The sequence below is a fragment of the Halichoerus grypus genome, chromosome 5, assembly GCF_964656455.1.
Source record: "Halichoerus grypus chromosome 5, mHalGry1.hap1.1, whole genome shotgun sequence".
Lineage (NCBI taxonomy): Eukaryota > Metazoa > Chordata > Mammalia > Carnivora > Phocidae > Halichoerus > Halichoerus grypus.
Genome location: NC_135716.1, coordinates 78,161,005 through 78,187,136, shown reverse-complemented (window position 1 = coordinate 78,187,136; position 26,132 = coordinate 78,161,005). Strand labels below are relative to the sequence as shown.

Genomic DNA, 26,132 nt, shown 5'->3' with positions numbered 1-26,132 from the left:
AAGAAGGAACATATGTCCCTTTGTGAAATAGGCAGAAAGAAAATTAATGAATTGACTAATACAAATTAATGAATTAAATAATTTTTTTAACTTTGAAATTGGTTTTCAGTCATGGGATTGCACCCTAACATTTTCTAGCTTCTAATCTATTTATCTACTTACATATTTTTGGATCTCTGATGTACTTAATATTGATATAAATATCTACATATTTAATTAAGAGGTTATCCATTCAGAGCAGGTATTTCTAAACATTCTACATTGTCATTTAAATTAACACCTTAAAATTTGGAAAATGTAGTGAATGTTGAAACAGGAAGATGACAATTTATATGACTAAAATCTTACAACATATCAACATTCAAAGTACCTGTATTGGGCCTAATTCATTTATAGTACTTTTAGTATCTTTATTTGTCCTGTTTCTGAAAAATTTCCCAGAGTAAGTAAATAATACTGGTAAAGGGTAGACAATTTAAATTTTTTTTACCTTACAATAATTCAATTTGAATAAATATAGCTCTTTTAAAATAGGACTTTTAATGAAAAAGTGTATAATTTATAAAATTTATTTTCTTTAATTATTATTATTATTTGAAACTCATATGTGTTTAATTCAGCTACAGACATTTAGTTATCATCCAAAGGACATATTAAAAAGTATTTTATGTGTGATATGTCTTCAAATGTTGTGTAATAACATATAATTGTGCAAAAATCTTTCAAAATGTTTCAAGTTGTCCCTAAAAAGTGTAATTTTTTGCTTTTTTCTAACTATAATTCAATTTTTATTATAAAATAAACAGAGAAAGGAAATGAATCAACTGAGGGTTCTAGAGAGGAGGAGGGTAGGAGGATGGGTTAGCCTGGTGTTGGGTATCAAAGAGGGCACATACTGAATGGAGCACTGGGTGTTATATGCAAACAATGAATCAAGGAATACTACATCAAAAACTAATGATGTAATGTATGGTGATTAACATAACATAATAAAATTTAAAAAAAACATAAAAGAAAAAAAACACACACACAAAAATCACATAGGGTTTATTCTTATTACACTATTCCTTCCAAGAACGGCAAATAAAGTGCAGCCAAATAAAAAAAAAATCAAATATAATATTAAAACATATATTAAGTATAGTCATCATATATGTTTATTAAAAGATTATAAATTATAGAATTAAACTTCAGTGAGTCTCTATATCATATCTGTTTCAATTTAATGATTATTGATGAATGAGTTTCATTTGTAATTCTGAATTTAATGAGATAGATTTTAATGTTCTGTACTGAAGGTGTTTTCATCCAATGTATTCTTTTAAATAGTAATTGAGAATAACAAACAATTATGTCTAAATTAGAGGGAATGAGATAGCCTTGAACATTTCTTAATATTGACAGTAGTTTTAATAAATTAATGATGGGTGGATACAAACATGGAAGATGCCCATGCATTAAACAAATAAAATTACACCCAAAACTGAACTTAATAGCCCATTAAGTTTGTTTTCTGAGCTGGTTTTTGAAAACTTGACTTCAAAGGAATAATTTGGCATGGTTATAACTTTCCTATGCAAATTGGGCTTAAAGCCATGAGTATAGTTTTTGGTGAAGGCAACTTGATGCATTTAGCCATCATTATAGTCAGAATGTGATTCACTTAATGTACTTTTATATACAGTATTATAAAACAAATATGATGTAATAATTAGTATTGAAAATATGCTTAAGATCAGTTTATCTCTTTCTCTTCTGCCCTTTCTCCCTCCTTGTTTGTGATTTATGCGTATTTTTCCTCATTTGAATATCTCAGTAGAGTTTGCAATTAAATGCAAAAAAATTGGCCTGTGGACATAAATATGCATCATGTGGCATATAAGTCCTGAGTTTTTATTTCATATTTGTTATTGTTAAATTTTAGTATTTCTATTTTCGTAGTTTTTCCAAAATATTTATGTAAGTAAAATATAATTTAACCTGATCTCAATGTGAAAAGTCATTGTTGATTTTTGAAGAATCAGTAGGTTTATACAAATAATAAGCAAGTGGTAAATGTCTTTGGGATATAACTTGTACCACATGGATGAACATTATATGACAGACTCTTAAGGTAAAGATGTTCTTATATTTTTTGCCTTGGTTACTGGATCTGTGTTTGTGTGCCTGAGAGTTCTCTTTTAATAATATCCATGAAATTGATATGCCAATAATTGAAGTAATATCTTAACCTTTAATAATTCACTTTTGTTTTAATGAAAATGCAATGATATTTAGCTATAGAATATAACAATGTAACATAATTTTGCCTAAACTTAAACATGTTTATACCAGTTTTATTGCCAACATGGCAAAGAGTGTCAGTATAGCACAAGGTAAAGACAAGTTCACATGGAGCAGGATTGGAAATGTGGTCCTGCATACCCCTTGGCAGGTGAAAAAATATTTGGCTTGCTTTATTAACATTAAGATGTCAATAATACTGTGTTTCTTATACAATTATTGCTGATATTAAGTTACCTATTGTGTAAACAACTTATTATGGAGCTGTCACAATAGTTTTTGATAAATGTTGGCTATTAATATTGATATTGGTTCAATCACATGAAAAGTAACAGTGTTTTCTGTTCTGTCTAGTGCAAGACATATGCATGTGTGCTAGAAAGTCATCTAATGGGACTCACGATTGACTTTAGCACAGGATTTATCTGCTTTGATGCTGCAACAAAGGTAATGTGTTCAGGTCAGCTATGAGAAATGTGCTGCAGACACTGTAATTTAAGAATGACTGAAATAACTTCTAACTCTTGTCAGTATTTTAATTGGTTATCATGTATCAAATTTAAGATCCTCATTTTTGTTAATAGAAGATAAATCATGCTTTATTCTGTTTATAGAAAAACAAAAGTTTGAATTTTAATAAAACAAATGTTTCCACAAAACATTATAACTGTATAAAGTGAATATGTATGCATAATATATATATTATACTTTATACATATATGTATAATATATATACATTATACATTTATAATATGTGCATAATATATTATATATATATATTCTCTTTTACTAAAGGTTTAGTCTCTTAAGGGAAAATTTTTTTCTCCAAACACAAGTTTTTTAAACAAAGTGGTTTTTTATTATTTTTCTGCATCAGTAACTCCAATATCCAAATAAGGAAAACATTTTTTAGAGTTTAGTTTTATAGGTAATATGTTAGAGTCATAGTATGGAAGAATTTGGGGTTTAGAATTTCTATCCAGGGACTATAACCCTTGTTAGCCCTTACTTGGCCTGGTAAGGTCTTGTACTATCTGATTGGGTGTCTTTTCCACAAAGGATCTTCCTCTGAGTGTGATGTATATTGAATGATGAAAGGAATCTTCTCAGTTAGTAATATCTAAAAAACCTTAAAACACAACTGACCCCTCACCCACCAATAATCTCCCAGTACTGGAGTCACTGCTGCATTTTCTGACTTGGGGCTCTGGCCCCCATGGAGGACATTCTTTTCCTTCCCATGACACAATCTATTCCTCAGATCCACTCCAATTTTTCCTTTATCGAAGTATGGCCTAAGAAATAAACCCATATATTCATTCCTACTAATTTTAAAGATTAATGAGTAATCCTTTACTGGGAAACTTATATCTTACCTAAAAATTAAGCATTGTACAGAATTTTCAAAAACAAATACAGATAAAACAAGATAGTGATATAAATGTGTAAGAAAGGCAGTGTGCAGAAGGTGAGAGGTCTTGGATCTTGGGAAAGATAGGAGTCCATCGTACAGTCCTGCAGCTCCCAGCCAAGTACAATGTGGGTTGGTGTCTGAGATCTTAGGATTTTTCATGACCCAGAAATCAAGATTGTCACACAAAAGCTCACATTATTTAAGGATGGCCAATTTTTTTTAATTTTGAGTGAAATTAAATAGCACACATATGCTGGTCAGATTGATTTGACTGTCCAGCTCATTGCCTTTGCATAATGCCAAAAGAATATTTATCTAAATATGGAATTTCCAGTGCTGTGGCTCTTTTACTCACTCTCCAATGATACTGCCATAGCTTTTCCTACGACCAAAGACTTTCTTTTGAATAAAATATCCATTCAACTCAGGATAGGCTCCTGAGTATTAAATAAACACATTTACCAGTTTAATTGTTACTCAATTTCATAATTATTAAATTAATGTAATAAACAACGTTAAAAATAAAGTGGTTAGAAAAAAAGTTAAAGTGTGATTTTATAAAGAAAGTGTTATAGCTATGATTGTCACCAAACTATCACATGAAGAGGAAAGAATCATACCTCGTAAATGAGAAGAAAGAAATAAAATTCATCTGAACACATTTCTGAATGCCTGAATTTAAGATTTCTTTTAAGGATAGTAAATTCTAAATCAATGTCAGGGTCCTGTTTCATCTCTTTGTGTGGTAAGGGAGAAAAGCCAGATGTGGCATTCTGTATGACATGTTGAGGTATTCTTGCCTGAGTGTGCTAGGAAGGAATGAGTACTCAGGAGACCGTAAGCAAATGCTTATGATGCCATCTAGGGCATATCATTTAGCAAGAATGAGATTTTAGTCAGTACAAGCTTGACGCAGAAAAAGCCAATGGTAATCACCATCTTCCCATTTTCTGTTACTGGAAGTTCCTAACTTCAAGGCCATTTGAGAAGTGGGAGGGAAGGAAAGAGCTTGTCTGCTTATGATGAACAGAGTATTCATCACTAAAACTGTGACACTTGAACAGTAATAGGAAACTATTAATAATTATGTCAGGACAACAGATATGCACCAGAAGAGTCCTGGGCAAACCACTGAGCTGGCTATACCACAAGAAGGTGGCCTTACTCCATGGAATGAGCCCAAAAGTTATTTTTAAATACAAAAAAGAAAAAAAGAAAAAAAAGGTAATTGTAATATATAAATTAAAACATGTTTTGTTCCAATATTTTATTAAAACAATTAAATAATATTGTTATTTTCTCTACTTGATATGCATGTGGAGAGAATCCTTAAAAATATATGTCAGCAGATTCTTTAAGTGTTTGGATTCGGGAAGGCCATAGCAGCAATACTACCGATACCCTTTAGCTGTTCACATTTTGTCTGTCTGCTCTGCATCTTGATCAGGCGCTCCAGCTTTGAAGTGACTGTGGAAGCAAACCAAAGGTCTTATGATAAAGTATAGATTCCAGGAAAGGGGAGGAAGTGTACTGAGTGCTTAACTGAGCTCCATTTAAAGCAAGTTCTTCACTGTTAGTACATCAGCAATGGGGAGAATTGCTGCCTTAAAACAAACAAACAACCATGTTTATCATTTCTTACAAGATATTTTTAAAAATAAAATAAACAATAATGAAAAAATAAATTAGAAGATCAGATCAGAGACTTGTGGTAGGGAATAGAGTCTCCGTGACCTTAGTTTACACTAGACTGCTACAGGTTTGGAAGCAGATCTGGGAATGTCAAGCTAGTTCTCATTACTTGTCCTTTGTGCATGAAAGTCCTCAGGGAAAACTATTTCCCTGAATTTTCTAGACAGTACAAGACACACTAAATAGCACTGCATTTTCCATACTTCAGTTTACATTGGCAACCTAGCAGGAGGTAATACATTCTTCTGTTTCCCTTAGTGCTGCTGGGGAGATTCCATCATAGAAGTTTATTGCCATATAACAGTTCAGCTTGTTCTTTGTAATCTTCATCCTTATCAAAATGTAGCCTTTTCAGTGTTAGAAAAAGTTTTCTCACTAATATGTCACAGTATGATGTTGCAGTACTAATATAATTCCCATAGCTAAAAGTATAGATTTGTTACCATTATATCCCTTTAATCATTCATATATGCATTAATTATATCTATTAATAGATTTCCTATATAAACAGAGACTGCAGCAGTCACATTTGTAAATAAATAGTTAATGAATACTTGCTTTCTATTGAAAGATACAGGAGGGAGATATATATATATCATATATATATATGTGTGTGTATATATATATATATATATATATATGATATATATATATCAATCTTGGGTACTCAAGGAAGGTTTCCTGGAAATTGAGACACAAAGGATAAGATTATCCAGACAAATATCTGTAAGTAAGGAGAACACTGAATTTGAGGTCAGACAAGATGAGAGATCAAGTTTGTGGGTAGCCAAGAGCCAGATTATGAAAGGGATCCTAGTAAAGAATTGCATCTGATCCTAAGAACAGAAGAACCTTTGAAGGGTATGAGACATAGGAAGAAAATAATCAGAAATGTGTTTGGCAGCATAAACCCAATAGAACAGTGGATGACTGAGATGGAGAAAACCTGGGGAAAGCCTGGGTTCTACATTCTCAAAATTGGCCTTCCTGTGGGCATCTATCACCCAGAGACACTGTTTCAAATTGAGGGTGAAAATGATCAGTGTATGAACAGAAGTAAGAGATGTTCAATATCATGGAAGCTAAATTATAAGGAAGGAAATGTAGAAAATGCTGGGGGGTGAAAAACTGGTCTCCTGGATTATGGTCCAGTGCATGTTTGACCTAAATCTGATTTATACTGTGGAAAGGTCACTCTAGTGGAGGTATACAAATTGCATTGATTGGATGGAAGCAAGACTGAATGAAGGGCCATGAATGGAAATAATTTATGTTTCTCCTTGATAGTATAGAAAAACACCTTTCAAACTTTTCATTTTAAACACGAAATTTTATAAAAATAAAAAAAATGAGGGAAGGTTCTTTTTATATGTATCAAACAGATAACACCTGAGTTCTAATGGTTAAAATGAGGATGAAGGCATCAGATCCCACACCTTAGACCTCCCCTACGCTCCTTATGCTGCAGCCCAGGGGATAAGCCAACTTCAAGGTCTCCGTTGGCTATAATTAGAGCCCAAAGACTGTTCATCCTATGTAAATGTCAAATGCAATGCGTGGGATACCATAAATCCTGACTCTTACACCTTGTGGGAAGCATAAGTATTACTCATATTACCGTTTTCCTGACAGAGTCTCTGAAACCATTGGTTCCCCAAAATTGTTACTGTCTGATAGTTTTTAAAAAAAATGTTTTAATAGTTGAATTTGAGAAATTCTAGGATAATATACTTAAAAGGCTTCTCTACTTCAGGATATGTAAGAGCCAATACTAACACACAGCACATTAAAAATATTTTTGAAATCATGATTGGTTAACAGATCTATGCAGATAATAAATTATTAAGTGAAAAAGGTAACATGTTTAAGAATTAGCTCTGTCATATGTTAGAAACTACTATAATGATTTATGTTTCCTTCTTGTACTCATTACTAACTTTAATTGATTATAGTTTGGAAACATTATCTGGAGGAAATTTATAAAACTCATGCGTGTGCATGATGACCTGCATTTTAGGAACTTATATTCTGTGCCATAAAATGCAATGTCACCCTAACTGAAATAACTTCTTTCTTGGTTTCGAGATGTTCTGTATAAAACTTTCTCCTCCCAAAGAATTGTGCTTCAGAATTAAATTCATTGTTAACATATTGATTCCTGAAGTATCTTAATCTATGTAATCCATTTATACCTTTAAGTAGACACTGATTTGTACAGTGTTTCTAGGTAAAATTTGAAAGGAAGTTGAAATGACCTCTATTTATACTTTTCATTTTCAAGAGTTTTTTGCTATTTTTTTCTATAATATTTTAACTATTTCATATCAAAGGTAGATATTAAAAGCCCAAAAGGAAAGTTTGAAATTATTAAAAATGAATGTTTTCTTGAAATATCTCCTATATAAGTAGAAATCTTAAATATACATATGTTATTATGTAGGAGAACAATATTCATATAAACCTTAGCATTTTTCCTTTTAACAATATTTTTCAATCATTTTGCTTCTCTAGTTGTGTAACTTATGGCCCCCAAACATGGACAAAAACATCAAATTCTATCTTATGGAATTTTTACATTCTTCAGATAAATTATTTTTTCTTTGCTTTTAGGAGAATGAAGAACATTGCATTTATTGCAAAACAAACTCAGACATTTAGGGAAACAATCCATCAGGTAATTTTTTTTAACCCTCAAGCATTTCAAAGATAGCCCTAAAGTAAATGTTCAAAAGAGAGGAATTAACCCAAGTTTTCACGCCAGTATATTAGCCAGATGCAACAAAATAATAAAATCCTAGATTTTTTCATTCATTTCTTGGAATATAAAGACATTATAAAGTAACGTGGAAACTAACACATACTTTATTGCCTGTATTTATAATTCAAAATATATAAAGAACAAAAGCAGGTAGGAGTAAAAATTCTTTGGCTAGTATGCTTTATATACTTCTTACTTTTTCCATTTTCTATCTTTTTTCCCCTCTTCCTCACCCTTTTAAAATTTAAAATTTTAATTTCTTTCTGGGGCTTTTGATATATTTTATTTTTTCTGGATTATTCTTTTCATTATTAAAAATATCTGCCTTAAAACTTTTCTCACTGTATCTTAGATTGTCTTTCCTTCAATCATCAGTTTTGGTTTTTATGAAATTTTTTGCTAATATAATGTATTAACCTCTGCAACTATCACATAATAAGTGGAATAATAATAGCTGTGTGTCTATCTTGCAGCATTATTCTAAAATTAAATAAGATAGCTTTTTGAAAAATAAAAACATAGTAAATTGTCAAATACAGATTCTGAAGTCCTTAAGTATTATTTCCGACCAGCCCATCTTTCAGTGGGTTTTGTCTCAACCACAGATCCTGTCTTTTCATCTAATCCCAGGAATTCATCATGTTTTCCCCTTTCTATTTCAAATTCCCCAGAACTCATCAATTAGCTGCCTTTTACCTTTAACACCTGCAGGACCTTTGCAAATCACATAGCTGCTGTAGCCTACTTTCTTCACCTCTAAAATAGATATGCAAATGACATCTTTTTCATGAGATTATTGTAAAATTTAAATAAAATGTATATGGAGAGTGTTGCACAGTGAGTGGAACAAGGTGAGCCTTCGTAAGAGGTGGATACTTCTATTTCTCCCACATGGCTGGGTAGTTCTGCCCACTGCAAGGCAACAGCACCAACAATGCCTTGCTACTGTGCTGCCATTCTCAAAATGTCACAATGGCACTGTGTTTTCTAGAATTTTGGATCAATCAATCAACATATATGTCCGCCACATTCCAGTTCTTGTGAATCTGTGCTTTCATGAAGGTCTTTGTTTTCATGGCGCCCAGTGGAGAAGACAGACAGAAAGCATGTAATCATAAGTTTAATGGTTCTCAGCAAAGGGAGTTCAGGGTAGCATGGAAGCATATAAGGTAGGTTAAGGGCCCATGGGTGGTACCTGGAGAAATTTACATTTCACCTGAAAGTCGACAGGTCATGAGGGGCTAACAAGGAACACAGTAGAGGCAGATGGAGCGGCATGTGTGAACACTCTGATATATGAGATGACTGACAGGTTCAGTGTGGCAGGAGCAGGAGAATGAGAGGGGAGCAGTGGTCAAAAGTAGTCAGGCACCAAACAATAAGGAGCCTTGGTCTTCACAGTAAAGATCTGGCACACACTATAAATAGCCAACGTATACTGGGAACTTAAAATGCCAAGGTATAGTTCTGATAGCTTTTCCCTAAACTATGCAATGCTGTGTAACTGTTTACTCACGTCAGAATGACTTCTATCCTGAGAGACTTCTTGGTCTCTAATACAGACAAATTTCTGGTAGGCCGGCTTCATTCACCAACCCACCAAGATATGAAATTATTCCAAATTCATCCGGTAAATAAAATTTAGGCTCTAGCTGGGATCCCCTATACATCCCGTCCTATGTAGATCAATTTAAACATTAGATTTACATATGCCCTCACTAAGCTTGAGTAATTCAGCCTCTCTTCAACTGCTTGCAATATTGTATGGCCATTTTACCTAAATCGAAATGTTTCAATGCAAAAAGAAAGATTACGCATGCTAAGGTAATTCATTATATTGCTAATTTAATGAATGCAATAGTTTCGCAAGTGATGTCTTTTACAATTGAGTCAAAAGCAAACTATAGGAATTAAGATAAAAAACTTAATAAAATTTTTATAAAAAGTAAACTATCAATTTCTAGAAATACAAATTTCTTTGAAATTTGTTTTTTTTTTATTATGTTCAGGGAGAAAAAGAATAAATGATTGATTCATACCAATAACGTTTATAATTAAATTTTAGAAATCAAATTAGTTAATGTGAAGAATGGTGCTGCCTCAAAAATAAAGATATGCAGATACTTATGTATTAATTTAGCAGTTTTGTAATAACATGCTTCATCTCTATCAGTGTAAAAGCCTGCAGACAACCAGGAGATGAAACAGTCAAGGCTTATTACATTGCACAGGCACATGGTCTTGGTTATAACATCTCAGGAAACTCCTTTCTTTTTTTCTCTCTAGAATTATTACTATCCATGAGCTGGTAAATAACTGTGTATGCATATGTTAAAAAGAAATAACTAGAAAAGAGTTCATTTGTATAGAGGATTGGTAATATGAACTAAAAGTATGGCTGAATTCTGTCATGTTGCCAGGAAAAAAAAGCAACAATAAACTAAACTAAAACAAAACCCTGAGGATCTGAGAAATTTATACCAACAAAACCAAATTTTCTTGCCCATTCTTATTATGCACATGACATGTAAGGTTTCTCAAAATAAAATTAGTATGTTAATAATAACAAATAGCCATACTATGTCCAGTAGTATGTGGAAACATGTTAGTGAATCCTTTCTCACATATATTTTGATTATTCTTTTGAAAAATTTTATGTAGGTATGATTAAAAAAGTACTTTGTGTACATCAACTTACTAGACTGATGACTTCCAGCTATTACAAAATAACTCACAAAATCTGAGTTTTAAAATACTTTTTCTGGGTTTTAAATTTTTTTAGTTCTGTTATTCCAAATAAATTCTTAAAGTGAAAGTAGGTATATTCCTCTTTGAATATTCCATATATGAGATAGAAATAGATATACATAGATCCCTATATGCAGAGTCAATTTGAAGGGAATAAATTTAAATGAAATATGTCTAATATATAACTCTGAGCTTGACTGGGCTGTTCCAGCCAGTCTTTAATTTAGGCAGCTGGCCTGATGATAATGAATTTCTGTTCTATTAACTAAAGCTCAGATATGCATCTTGATCTCTAAGGCTGCATGTTAAAAACATCTCAACACAGTGTGTCCAACGCTGAGTTTGTTGTCCATTTTGGTCTGATTCCTTTTCATTCCTATCTTAGTCATCAAAAGAAGTTTGAATTGTCTTCTATACTCCTGTCTCTTCCTCAACAACTCCTCCTAAATAAATCTTCAAGGTGTTTGCTAACTAACCTGGGTAATCCCTTCCCATTTGGGTTTTTGCATTACCATCAAAATAGTCCTTTTCAATTTATTTGTTGAACACACTCTTTTTATGCATTAACTCTGCCATGACCACTGATCACGAGGAATACAAAAATGAATATAGTCCCTCCTTTCAAGAAGTCTACAGTTTAATGAAAAAGACAGATCTGGAACTGGGTACTTTCAGATACTGTGGCAAGAAGCCAAAGCATTATAAAGACATAGAATTGCATCCCTCTCTGGTCCATCTTTCACACCATTGCTAGATTAATGATACTTCTAAAATGTAAATTCAGACAAGTCTTCAGTTTCTCTTGTTAAATTACTTTGGTGGCTTCCTACTGCCTTTAAGACAATATTTGTTATCATATATAGAAGCCTCTTAATGTTCTTGTTTCTGCCTGCAATTTAGCATCATTTCCTGTAGGCATACCCCAGCATAGCACTTATCAAAATGTATTACTATTAAGTCTGGTGGAGATATTAACTCTAATCTCTGATCCAGACTCAAGCACAGTTCAAAGACACAGAATTAACTCAATGACTAGTAATGAATATATTGATGAGTATGATACCACCTAAGGAAATAAGTGAAAGCCATAAGCTTTCATCTAATTCTGTGATCTTTTGATATTGCTATTTTTATCCCTCTATCATCACTGTTCAAACTTACAAAATTTTAAAATTAGTATAGAGTGGAAGTAAAAATGCAAATTAGGCCCAAAGACATATTTAATTAGGATAAATTTTACACAAGTGAAGAACAAATGAGAAGTATAAAGATGTGTAAAGAAAAATAATTTTAAAAAGAGTTTCTTTTGGTTTTCCACCAAATATGACTCCTAGCCCACCCACAAAAAAGAGAAGGAAAAAGAGCCACTTCTAGAACACTAAAATTTGTTGTAAATCAATTTCAGGATGTGGGAGGGTGGATGGAAGGAAGGCAAGAGGTGATATGTATACTCGGGCTTCTTGCCAAAGTTGAAGGATGATGCCAAATGGAAATAAGTCTGAGTGGAAAGTTTGATTTACTGCTTAACTAGAAGACCCATCAAGGTAATTTGCAAGGAAGAGAAGAATGTATTTGTAGTTATTGCTGGGCAAACATGAGTTAAATGCCAAGTACCAGGTGTTTGGTGTTATAGGAAGAGTGAAAATGGCTTCAAAGCATTTTTTTGTTGTAATTACATGATCTATGTAATAAGTTGTAATACATATAGATTGTTCTTTCTGATGTTTTTGCCCCCGTGTTGTAAAATATCCTGTGTTTATTTCTCGTAAGTTAGATGACATGACGCTTATATTACCTTCTTATGTAGAGGTTGTTTCCATTTCTTTTCAAGAGGAATTTTTCTGTAGGGCATGAAAAATTGAGGCTTGCAAATAGTGAAAGAAGAAAACTGAGAAAGTTTGTTTTTGAGATTTTGTCTTTTTTTGTTCAACATGCCAGTTTTTCATTATCATTTGCATATCTTCATTTTCCATTTATATGTAATTAATGACTTATACCTTTGAATAGTCTGCACCTAAGACATTCTTGATGCTATATTAACCTGATGCTATACTAACCCGAGTCGCTTCGTTATATCCAGCTTTGAATCCCGTTTTTTGAGGGATTACAGAAATGTAAAATGTTCCCTAGATCACTAAGATTCCCAAACTTTAAGCCAATTCTAGCAATGGGTCTTAAACAAATGCATAGTTTATGGAAAGCTTTTGACTTGTGGGGGGGGGGAGCTTAAAATAGCAACATATTATAAAGAAGAAACAATGACTCAGAACACATTGGGTTTGGGAAAAATCAGTAAATTACTTTCCTGGGTTTAGTGTCTTATACTAAATGGGACTCTGGATCTTTCCTCTACTTTAAGAAAGGAGTCAAGCATTTGCAATGAAAGTTCATTTATAACTGATCATGCTCAGTAAATGGGTCTGTGATTTTTTTTAATTAGGTAAAGAATTATAGCAAATCAAAGATGCAGCTTGGAATAAAAGCAAAAATATGAACCATGGAGAATGATGTACTTAGGTTTGATTCCCACTTATTAGCTGTGAGATATTATGAATGTGTGTGCTATTTCTTTAATTGTATTATCTGGAAAATAGAAATACTCTGGCTATTGCATCACTCTTGCAGGCATGAAAAGGCCTACCTAGAACAATGCTGTTTATTGTAATAAGACGTCCATTGATGGACAACAACAGACACACAGAATGCTTCCCAGGCACAAAGTATTTTTAAATTACTTATGATCTGTACATGTGTTCACACATCAAATGACTTAATGCTATGTGCCTCATTATCTTCATATGAGATATTCTGCTTGATAATAGTTCAACATTTCACCTTCAATCATCTTTTGTAGGCACATTTTATAAGGATTACACTCTGGTTTAAGAATGATGACCTTAAGTTTTAAACCCCAAATGACATTGAACCAGAGGTTTTTTAGCATTTATGTTTGCCTGTGTTGTTTTAAATAAAATGTATTAATTATAAAAAGTAGGACAGAGGCAAATAATTCCTTTGCACACTTTTTGTCATAATCTTTAATTGAAAAAACACTTTGGTCAATAAGCTTTAACTGTTTATTTCCTTACTGTTTGTTTTTGTTTTGGCTATCTTCAATGACTTTATTATCACTACAGTATTGAAAATGCTGTGATTCATTGTGTTGTTCTTTCTTCATACATATAGATAACTTTATTTACAGCTTTTAGGCACTTAAATATATTTAAACGCATCTTCAAAATGCCACGTACACTATATTTATCATTCCATATAATCAAAGAATATGTTGAGTTAAACACTGTTTTTGACTACCAAAAAGAAACAAATGTTTTAATAAATCAACAAGGTATTTCAGATACCTTGTTGCATTAAATATTTTATTTTATAGTACAATTTTTATTGTTTTTTGAAGTGTATTCCATGGGAAAAACTACCTGGTTAAACTAAGTTAAATGAGTTTCATTTCTAAAAATGTCCTCAAACATTATTGTGCTAATGAACCTCACTCACCAACTGTACTTGACTATGTTCAACCTCCTTTTCTCCAGGAACAAGTAGAAGCAGTCATCCATGGAAAGACTTGGGCAAGTGAAAATCTAGTCTGTGATTATTTATAATGAAGTCTTTGGATCAAATTCCACATTTTAAAAATGTTCAGAAATGTCTTTATATATTACTAATAGTTTTTTTGTTTTGTTTTGTTTTCTTTTCTTTTTCTTACTCATTTTGTACTTGATTTCCATCAAGTTCAACAAATTAAGCTTACTACTGGTGGCAAGAATTTTCCAACCCCAAACAGGGCCCTTTGGTTAAAGTTATCTAGAGAAGACAGAGACCATGGGCTAGCCACATCCAGAGATATTATTGCCTACTGGTTGTTAGAGAGTTGCCTGCTTGAAAGTTGGATATTCCAGTTTCTTAATAAAGTTCTCATTTTAGTATGTTTTCCCCACCTTTCCAATAACATGATAACCACATAATAGGGAGGAGAAGGAAAATTTTTTCTTCTTTAATATTTATTCTGTTTCTAACGTGTTTCACAAAAGTTAGTTTCATTGTGTCAACTGTATACCAGCTACTCTGTTAAGGGCGAGGGATGCACTGATGAGCTAATCAGACCAACTACTTGTAGACTTGAAGCTTTCTTTGCATTGTAGAGAGAACAGAATGATCACAGACTACAGTTTTGTCTGGGAAGGAAATGAACAAGGTATAGAGAAACAGAAGACCTCAAAAAGGCCTTTAATAGTTTGAAGAGAAAAAGCTTTTTGAGGCATTGATATTTCTAGTGAGACCTAGATGATGAGAATGGACCAGCTATGAAATGAGTTGAGGGAAGAATTTCAATCATACAATACACAAGACCTATATCTATTCAGATTGCTGTCTAGAAACCCCACAGAATTCCCACTTATCCTCTTTTTCCTGCACATCTTTCATGTATATACCATCTAGAATTTCCTGCTTCCCACTGACCCCTCTGACAAATTTCCTGACAGTTTTATTCTTCTTGGATACCAGGAGACAAGTTGCAGCATGCACTGTGGTACACCAACTGGCTCATGGACATGGAAATAATGAATACTTCTCTCCTTACCTCATGACACCTGAAGAAACAGCTGTCTTTAGCACTCCTGGTCCAACTGCACTTAACTTTATCAGCAAGGACCTTGCATGTTCCATTTGTGCTGACCAGGAAAATATTCTGGTGTGATAGTCCCATCTCAGTATTTCAATATAACAGGACTCTAGAAAGGAGGATGGTGCAAAGATAAGCTTTGTTTTCTCTGTTGAGTGTGGATCTATGGACAGGGCTGCATCACATCCTAAGGGGGCAGGGTCGGATGGAAGAATTAAGCAGCATGACAATAAATATTTCCATTTAAAAGGTTTTATATAAATGAATAAATTAATGAATAAATATGTCTCTGAAATATGCAAATATGTTTTTGCACTCACAATCAAACATTCTCCCTGTCCCTCCTAGTTCTACGCTATTCTTCTACTATTCATTACCTTTTTTGCTCTGAATTTAGGGGCATTACATGCTAAAACTTTATGCTGAAAAAGGAAGAAATACAAGGAAGTCGTAGGAGCAGATGACGAGGGAGGATGTTTTCCAGACATGGTATAACCTAGAACCAGGAGTCTATGCAATATATCATTCATAGCAATGAGAAATCGTTATGACATTTACTGGGACATGTATTCTCAAAATGCAATGTATTTTATGACTTATGTTTAAGATCAAATAAATTTTTAATTTTAAAACTAAATATATATTTTTTTCATAAAAGACTACAGACAGGTCCAGAAAGCAGTCTTTGTCTTCTGCGCGTTCTCACTTCTACTTTTATATTCTCCCAGAATCATCACTATTATTGCTACTTGTGTTCAGGGGCCTTCTCACATCAGATTTGACATATTCTACTGTTCTATTGGAAGAACTCTACTAAACTGATTTTAACTAATAGGAAAAAGCTCCCTACTATTTTCAAAGCAATTTTCATCACCATCTCATCCATTTTCACAGTAACACTTTAAAGTAGGATAGTTAAGTATCACTACTTTTAATTTACAAAAGAATGTACTCAGGCTCTAATTAATTAAGAATCTTGCAATCTTGCTCAAGGTCATGTGGCTTATAAGTAAGGTCTAAAGTTTGGGTTACATTTCAATACTTAAGGTTCTAAGATCAGAATTTATTTTTATTTCAGTACATTGCCAAAAAAATGCATTACCTTTCCTGAGATAAATGCATTATAATAGGGAAAAAGATCTTAATACCTTACTGGTAATGGAAATTAGATCAGTATATGGGGAAGAGGGCACCAAAGATAGGTGATCAGGGAGAAGGGATTTCTGATCTTTATAATCCTCCTCATCTCATTCCATGTTGGCAACTAGTGATTATACCACTGTGTGCGGTATGCATGTGTGTGTGTGTGTGTGTGTGTGTGTGTGTGGCATATATATGTTTATATATACATATATCAGAATAAAAAATGGAGACCAAAATTTCGCATACTTTTTAAGTTTTATTGTGGCATCATGCAAGCTCACTTTTTAAAAAAAATTCTGCATGTATTTTATAGAGAACTTATTACTGCATCTTGGCTTATTTTCTATCCTGATTGGAAAGCTCTTGAGGCAAAGAACACCTGTTTCTGTGACTCTTCACTATCACCTTATTCCTAAGAACATCAAAGTCTGTTAAATAACTACAAATAATCCAACTCTCCATACATATCTCACCAACACCAATCCCATTTCGGTCCACTTCAGAGCCGGCTACAAGGAACCTACCATTGTATTCACCATAGCAATATATAAACAACATGTTATAAAATACAGTAGTGTCTACTCATCTTTTTCATCATTAATATTAACATAGTTGCCATGATGTTTATCAGAATCTTAAAAACAAAATATTGGCATAAGAAATAGGATTGCTGAAGAGTTCTTGAATTAAGTCCTTTTTTAGACCTGTGAAACTTTTACTGGTAATACTTTCAGATTCAGATTCCTCCAAATTGGCCTTAATGAATTTCTGTGAGAATTACCAATTCACACAGCTTATCAAGCCTGTTCTAACTCTCCCTAGTATACTGCATTAACTTTTGTTTGTTTTAGTACTTGCAAACATTTATTGAATACTATCTTCCAGATATCACGATAAGTGTGTTAAGTGCACGCTTTGTTTTGCTACTGATTTACTTTTTTGTTGTTGTCGAAGTGCAGTTGACATACAATATTATATTAGTTTTAGGTGTACAACATAGTGATTCAACATTCATATATGTTAAGGAGTGATTACCATGATAAATCTAGCTACCATCTGTCACCAAAGTTGTTATGATATTAATTTTGTATCATTACCTCTTAACTGACAAATCTTTCAGTCAATCATTATTAGATTCATCAACTACATTATTCATCTTTGGAGTTTCCCACTCACAGCCAAAGATTCATTCTGCATATTCCCAAAAGTTTCCAAACCTCCTTCATATGTTTCTAATATGCCTTCTTTAGCCAGAGTAACTTTGTTGTTACTCTTTATTTAAAATAATGAGCTTTTAAAGTCTGTTTTACACCTTGAAAAGTCATCTAGTTGAAATAGTAAATTCCAGTTTTACACTATAATGACTACATATGAAATATTATTTCAAAATTTTAATTATAATTTGAGAATGTGAGAACCTTTAGTTTTACAGCTTAGCAAGCTAAAAATAAAATTTCTTATTCAAAACCACAGAGTAAGTTAATGTCAGTACCTGAGCTACATAAGATGCCATATTTTGCAGACATTTTCCTTCCAGCCTTTTACAAGCTCCTTAGTTTTAACATGGTTATCTCATCTAATTTCATGTCCTTATGTTCTTCCTTACCATTATAATATTTGCATTTTTCTATGTAAATATATGATTCTCATGAGCATTATTTTAAGCAAAATGTTCAGAATTTCCATTTTTGATATTTACTAATAATGTATTTAACACTTTCTTTTGTTTTTTCATATATCATATTTCCTTAGTTAATATTTAGAAATGGAATTTCTGGATCAAATAATATGAATATTTTTAAGGCTTAAAATATATATTAAAATTATTATCCTAAAGAATTCACACTATTGCTAACAATTTTATAAAAATATTTGTTTCAACATAAACTTGCTAGCTTTAGTTATTATAATTTTCAGTGATGTTTACTAAACGTTTGGCAAAGCTGTCATTTTAATATTATTACACTCTTTATTTCTAGTGAAATTGAACATGCTCTTATATTTATTAAAAATAATTGTTTTTCTACTTTTTTGAATGACTTCTCTATAATATTATTTGCCTTTTTATTTATTATATGTTTAGAATTATCCTTACACTATACCATATATCCTATATGCCACTAAGTTTATTGCTTTTCATTTTGGTAAATATACATTACTTGTACATATGAGTATATAATTTTTTGTTACTCTTAAGTCTAGAACTCCTTCTTTTCAAAGTTATTCAATATTCACTTACATTATGTAGTTTTCCTATAATTTGGTTTATTTAAATTATTTCACTTTTTAAAACATAAGGAATTTTATTTAGAGGAAGTTGTGAGTTAAAGTTTAACTTGTATTCTTTTTTCCAGAAAGTTAATTGTCCCAGGAAATTTTATTGTTAGAAGATTCTGTATAGTAATAGATCTAAAGAAACATTTTAGACAATTTATAATATTGGATATTGCTTCTTCATAAATTGTATAGTCTCATAGTAAGAATGAAAGCAAAAGCATTTACTTGTTCAGAAATTAATGTCTTTGGGATGGTGACAGTGTCTTTTTTATCTAAATCTAGCAAAATGCTTAAGATATGGTAGCCATTTCAAAAATGTTTGATGAATAAGTAGATAAAGAGTCAGGAATATTCTGTATAAATGCATTATGTGTCATTATTACTGATAATTTTCTCATCCTTATTTTTAAGGAATTTATGATTTTGCCATTTCATTATTTCATTATACCTTTTAAAGTGTGAACTTTTTAATTAGCATTTGCTTTGAGTGGATTTTGGAGATACATTGCTTCCAGAATGATTTTTTTAAAGTTTTGTTCCTAATGTGTTAAAATAATATAAAATTTCCCATTTTAGACATTTTTAAGGTATGATTTTGTGGCATTAATTGATTCACACTGTTTCCAAAACCTGTCATCACCCCAGACAGAAACTCTGTTATCATTAAGCAATAACTGCCATTTTCTCTTCACTACAGAATAGATTAAAAAAACATGATACAACTATATGCTGTCTGCAAGAGGCTAACTTTAGATCTAAAGACCCAAGTGGGTTAAAATAAAAACGATGTGATGGGACGCCTGGGTGGCTCAGTCAATTAAGCGGCTGCCTTTGGCCTGGGTCATGATCCCAGGGTCCTAGGATCGAGTCCCACATCGGGCTCCTTGCTCAGCGGGGAGCCTGCTGCTCTCTCTCCCTCTGCTTGTGCTCTCTCTGTCAAATAAGTAAAATCTTAAAAAAAGAAAAGAAAAGAAAAAAATAAAAACGATGTGAGAAGATATTCCATACAAATAGTAACCAGAAGAGAGCCAGTGGCTAAACCAATGTAAGAATAGATTTTATGTCTGGGCAACTGGATGGCTGAGTCAGTTAAGTGTCTGACTCTTGATTTTGGCTCAAGTCATGATCTCAGGGTCATAATCTTAGGGTTGTGAGATGGAGCCCCACATCATGCTACACGCTGACTGGGGAGTCTGCTTCTCTCCTTCTGCCCCTCCCCCTACTCGATCTGTATCTCTGTCTCTCTCTCTGAAATAAGTAAGTCTTTAAAAAAAGAATAGATTTTGGGCGCCTGGGTGGCTCAGTTGGTTAAGCGACTGCCTTCAGCTCAGGTCATGATCCTGAAGTCCCGGGATCGAGTCCCGGATCGGGCTCCCTGCTCGGCAGGGAGTCTGCTTCTCCCTCTGACCCTCCTCCCTCTCATGCTCTCTGTCTCTCATTCTCTCTCTCGCAAATAAGTAAAACCTTAAAAAAAAAAAAAAAAAAAAAAAAAAAAATTTAAAAAAAAAAAAAAAAAAAAAAAAAAAGAATAGATTTTATGTTACTGTTACAGGAGACAAAGAAAAGTATTATATATTGATAAAAGGATTAATTCAAAAAGAAAATTTAACAATTATAAACTTATAAGCATCAGGGCCCCAAAATATATTAAACATTGAGATAATTGGAGTGTTACGACTTTGTTAAATTAACATTTGTTAGGTAAAGCACAGGGTGCCAGATGGTGAGCCACAGTTCCACAACAGACCACAAGAGAAATTGAAATACAGGAGTTTATTACTCACAGGTCCTGGAGGAAGGACATGAAATGCCTTGAGGAGCCACATGGGGTTGTCAAAGCACAGTACAGACAGTGAGACAGGACCTGGGGTGCATGCCTTTTTAAGGATCCATGGGTGGAGTGCTTGGGGAGTTCCTGAGCTAAGCTGGGCTGGAAAATTCATACTCAAAGAGCAAGGTTTTGGTAAGCTGCATGGGATTCTTATCTAAGTGGTGCCCAAGGCATACAGACCCTGAGAGACAAGGGATTCTATTGATCAGAAGGGCTGCTGGGGAGTCCTATCGGGAACTTACATGTTTGTGACTCTGTGACTGCTATATAGGGCATCCACTTGCACAAGGGGGCTTATGTCGGTTTAAGGTCTTACAGGCCACTTGGCCAAACTAAATGGATGCTGAGGCAGCAAAGCACTGGCTTTGCTAAACTCTGGATCCACATGCAAGGAGAAATAGACAATTCTATAATAATAGTTGGAAGTTTAGATACTCCACTTTCAATAATGGAATGAATAATCAGACAGAAGACCAATAAAGAAATACAGAACCTGAACAAAACTATAACTAACTATATCTAACAGACATACATAGAATACTCCACCTAACCAGAACAGAATATGCATTTTTTTTCAAGTGCACATGGAACATTCTCCAGAATAGACCATATATAAGAATACAAAAAAAAAAATGGTAATAAATTTTAAAAGGCTGAAAACATGCAAAATATTATTAAATACTTTAGTAAATAACAATCTAAAAAATGGAATTCATATGTAAAACCATGCTTTTTTTCACATAGCTTTATATTTAAATGAATTATTGAATCATGTTAAGACCACCTGATGAAGTTTGAGAAACACATACATCACACTCTACTATAATAACATATCTTAAATGGAAACCTCTCAGAAATATACACTGGGATTATTGTCAAAAATGATAGGGTCTTATGTCATTTCTAAAAATCTTTAGCCCATCTAGTTATGAGAAATACATCAGACAAATTCCAGTAGGGGGCATTCTGCAAAATACTTAACCAGTACTCCTCAAACTGTCAAGGACAGTCTGACAAGGATCTGAGAAACTGTCACAGACAAGTAGAGCTGAAGACACAATGAATAAATGTAATGTAGTATCCTGGGTAGAGTCCTGTACCAGAAAAAGGCATTAGATTAAAAAGAAAAAATGCATAAACAATGGACTCTAGTTAATAATAATGTGCCAATATTGGTTCATTAATTGTCACAATGTACCATATTATGTGAGATATTAAAATAGAGTAAGCTGTGTGATAAGAATTCTCTGTACCAGGTTCTTAATTTTTCTCACTATATATTCAAGCAGTAAGTGCATGGTCATGTAGTAACTAACATTTGGTTCTTTCATAGATTTTATACTATCTAAACTTGCCCCTGCAATATTGGAAGATGGCTTTTAGTCAAATAATCCTATTGACTGAGATATTATAGATTGATGGGCTAGTTCTGTAAAATACTTACTCTAGTTCAGTCTCGTGAGGATACCATATAAATTTTTTGTCATAATTATTTACTAAGGCTGATCTTTTATCTTGACAAAGCTACAGATTATTAGTTTGAGCTTTAAGAGAAAGTACTACAGAATATCTATAGAATTATCAATTCAAAATCACCTTACCACTTATATTAATAGAAAAAAGAAACAATAAGTGTTTTTGCTTATTCAGTAACAGGCATATGCTTTAAGTGAGCTTATTTTTATTTCATAGTAATATAAAGCAGGATATTCAAATTGATTTCTTTGCATATATTTTTTGAAATAATTATTTCATGGGTACTGAAGTTATTTCTGGAAACTAGAAGATATATTGAATACTAAGTTATAGCCTTTGATAAACATATTTTAATTTACTTTTTAATCCTGGGATATAGTACTAGTTTAATATGATTAGCTTTTACCACTTAAAAGAAGACTATTTCTTGGTTTGAATGTAGATATTAACTGAATATGTTTCTTTTTTTCCCCCTTTAGGCTATACTTTGGAGGTATAAGTTTTCTCAGCTTAAGGGTTCTTCAGATGATGGCAAGAGCAAAATCAAATTTTTGTTTCAGAATCCAGATACTAAGCAGATTGAAGCTAAGGTAAATCCAAATTCATCACATAAACCATCATCATATAAACCAACTACATTAATGCCATTAAGACGCAAAGGGGAGAATATTTTGGAGAACCAAAAGAGCAAAAACACACATTATCTGTTTACTTTGGTATAGCCCTCATGGCCAAAAGAACAAAATCATTTTGAGATTTAAGTGGCAAAATTTCTGAAAGGCATAACTCAAAATAAGTTAGACAGAGCTAATCGCATTTCTTAGTTTTAATTTCTTATGAACTGCATTTGTGTCACAGTAAGGTAACATTCTGGGAATCAAAACAGTCGTGGTTTCACATTTAAATAATAATTTAAAGTAAAATAAAAATTCTGACTGTATTTTACCATTATCTATTCCCTCTTTGAATAGGAATACAAATTCCTGAAGAAAAATATTCTTTAAATCAATTCATGTTTTCCTCATGTTATTATGTATTAATAAAATGAATAAATGAATGATTTTTTGCTTTGCTCATGCAGATTTTCAGTATTCTGAAATACATTAACTGTGTTGTTTTAAACTCATCAGAAAGATTCACTACCTTTATTTTTATTAATACATATATTTTATATATTCAAAATTTAAATTATTTCAATTACTCTACAATGAAATTCACAATAATAATGTTTGGGGTAGAAGAAATTATAAATATATTATTCCAGTGTGGAGGAAAGATAAATAACAAACACCAAAGTGAAAAATTAATCATATGGAAATGCAAACCCATATACAATTTTTCAACTATGGATTAAAATTAGCATAATTTTGTTACATTCCTATACCTATGAAATTCAGGTGGGGAGGTCAGTCTGAGAGTCAAAACATTCCAAGGAATGACACTCTCTGACATGCTAGTACACATCTCCTGTAACACTGCTTTGTATCCACATCAGATCCTCTCATTCTTTAACAAGATGACTTCTTTCTTACCTTATATATCTGCTCATGCTTGTCCCTTAACTTTTCTCCGTGGCTTTTTGTTTGAATTTCTCTGTGGATACCCCATTTCTGTCTTATGTTTATCTTTGGAATTGCCTAACTACTCTGCCTAGTCTGTAGGTTGTTTAAAGAGGGAATTGTGGATATAGTCCTTTTCTGCTGGCTCTTTTCCTGCTGCATTTCTCTAAAGCATTGGTGTTACACATGGTCTTGCCTTATATTTGTCTCCTGTCAGTTTAGACAAATACCATCATAACTTCACCCACTCCCTTTATTTAACTTGCTTCATAATTTTCAATTCTACATTTCCATCATTGCCTCTTCCCTAAATATAGATGTATCAATGGAGCTGCCTTTTTTCCATCTCTTGCTACAGCTCCTCTTTTCCCCTCTGGCTATGATTGGTTGATCGTTTCCTTTGTGCCAGCCACTCACATTGCTCTTCAGATCGATTCTTAGTATTACCATCAAAAAATGCATCACCATATTCTAATAATGGTGAATGATGTTAATATTTTCAGTTCCATATTTTGGCTAATGTGGAAACTCAACCACTAGTTGTTGATAGCAGTATAGCATTTGATACATCACTTCTCTTCTAATTCTTTTTAATGTTCTAAAAAACCCTTAGTTGACAACATGAAGCAAAAAAAGAAACGCAATGCAATGACTAACTATAATATTTAGACTTTAATTCTATGTAGCATATGTTGTATATAAAGCTAATTATACTTACTTAGCTTTGCTGGTTATTAGTTACCCCTCAGCTTCTAAATATTACTCATTCTTGTTATAGTGTTTTAAGCAATATTTCATAAATCCATTCATTAAGAACTAGTTTCAGAAAATTCATTGAATGTCTTTCTTAAACTTATAGACTGTAATTTTTGGATAGGAGAAAGAGCAGATAAAAATAACAGAATATGACCATTGGTGAATTACAGAACTTCTTTAAAGTCAACATCTCCTTCTATAGGATGAAGGATAATGATACCTCTAAGGGTAACATTGAAAATACCAAATTAAATATGGAGACTATTTAACACAGATAAGACTAACTAATCAGTTCTGTAGGATTGTTTGGCCATACTGGTGTGTATCACCACTGCTGACATAAAAATTGTGTAAAAATTAAAACTAGCACAATTGGTATTTATAATTGCAACTTGTGGGCAATACTAAAAAGTACCATCACAGGAGACATCAAGGAGAATGCCAGCATGTATCACATTATTGGACTTATTGGACTTATGTATCATAAGGATGGCGTATGATTGAAATTGATGTCATTTGAGGATTCAACATTTCCTCTGTTAGAATACTTTTTTAAAATAAGGGACTAGGCAACATGATACAGTGGAAGGAAAATTAGAATCACGTAGCCTTGAGTTAAAAATCTCTTCTTTACCATTTTCTATCTATACTACCTTGAGCAATAATTGCTACTCTTCAAGGAGAGTATAGAAATAAATATCCCCAGTGCCTGGAACGTAGAAGACACTACAAAAATCACTGATGAATGATTTTATTATTCAGGAATCTAGCATAATGACTAAGAAAATATCCAAAAGCAACAACTTTTATTATTAGGAGAGAAGTTAGTAAAGATGATTAACATATATAAGCTTGGTGTCCTTCCCACATTAAAAAAATTCAAGTTTATAACCATAACCCGTTTGTGTCATTTATTAAATGCCTGGGATATTTTCTGTGTCTTATTAATTTTATTAATTTTTAAAATTTCAGTGTGTAAAGTTTCCCCTGAGTCTCTGTCTCCAAAACAGGGACAGAAACATGTCTGTATATTATAGAACTCTTCTAAATTTATGTATACCATAACATTGGTAACCATCCTGCATGGAAATTGTTCACTAGCATGTTTCCTCCACTGAATCAAGAACTTTTAAACACAAAAAATATGTCTTACAACACCATATTCCTAAGGCCTAGCCTGATGTTTGCCTGGGAGCAAGAAATAATAATTTCTTAAATTACACTACATCATTATTTTACAGTTGAGGATGGTAAACACTTTTGTCAACATTTTATTATGAAAAATTTCAAGTATACAGCATACTTTAAATAATTTACAGTAAAGGCCCTCTACACACTACCTAAATTCTACAATTCACATTTCACTATACTTCTTTATCACATTTCTATGTACCCATCCCTTTATCTGTCCATCCATCCATCCTATCTTGACACATTTTGAAGTAAATCACAGACATCAGCATTATATTAAGCAATTTTCAAAATGTATTTGTGGAATGTTGTCTTTGTCCCTCTAATTTCAAATTCCTTACCTGTTGTTTTATTGAACAGTTCCT

The 26,132-nt window shown here is 32.6% G+C and overlaps 1 protein-coding gene across 4 annotated transcripts in view; it reads left to right on the top strand.

The window, feature by feature from the left end:
• The window catches only part of SNTG1 (syntrophin gamma 1), a 922,421-nt gene that overhangs the window by 859,421 nt on the left and 36,868 nt on the right, over window positions 1-26,132 (top strand). For 3 of the 4 annotated variants that reach the window (XM_078072397.1, XM_078072398.1, XM_078072399.1), the window contains 2 exons: window positions 2,638-2,730; window positions 22,741-22,851. In XM_078072397.1, the coding sequence (XP_077928523.1) occupies window positions 2,638-2,730; window positions 22,741-22,851 (204 nt within the window). Of the gene's footprint in view, window positions 1-2,637; window positions 2,731-7,999; window positions 8,064-22,740; window positions 22,853-26,132 lie in introns of those variants that run through there. The other variant, XM_078072400.1, reaches the window with a different exon arrangement.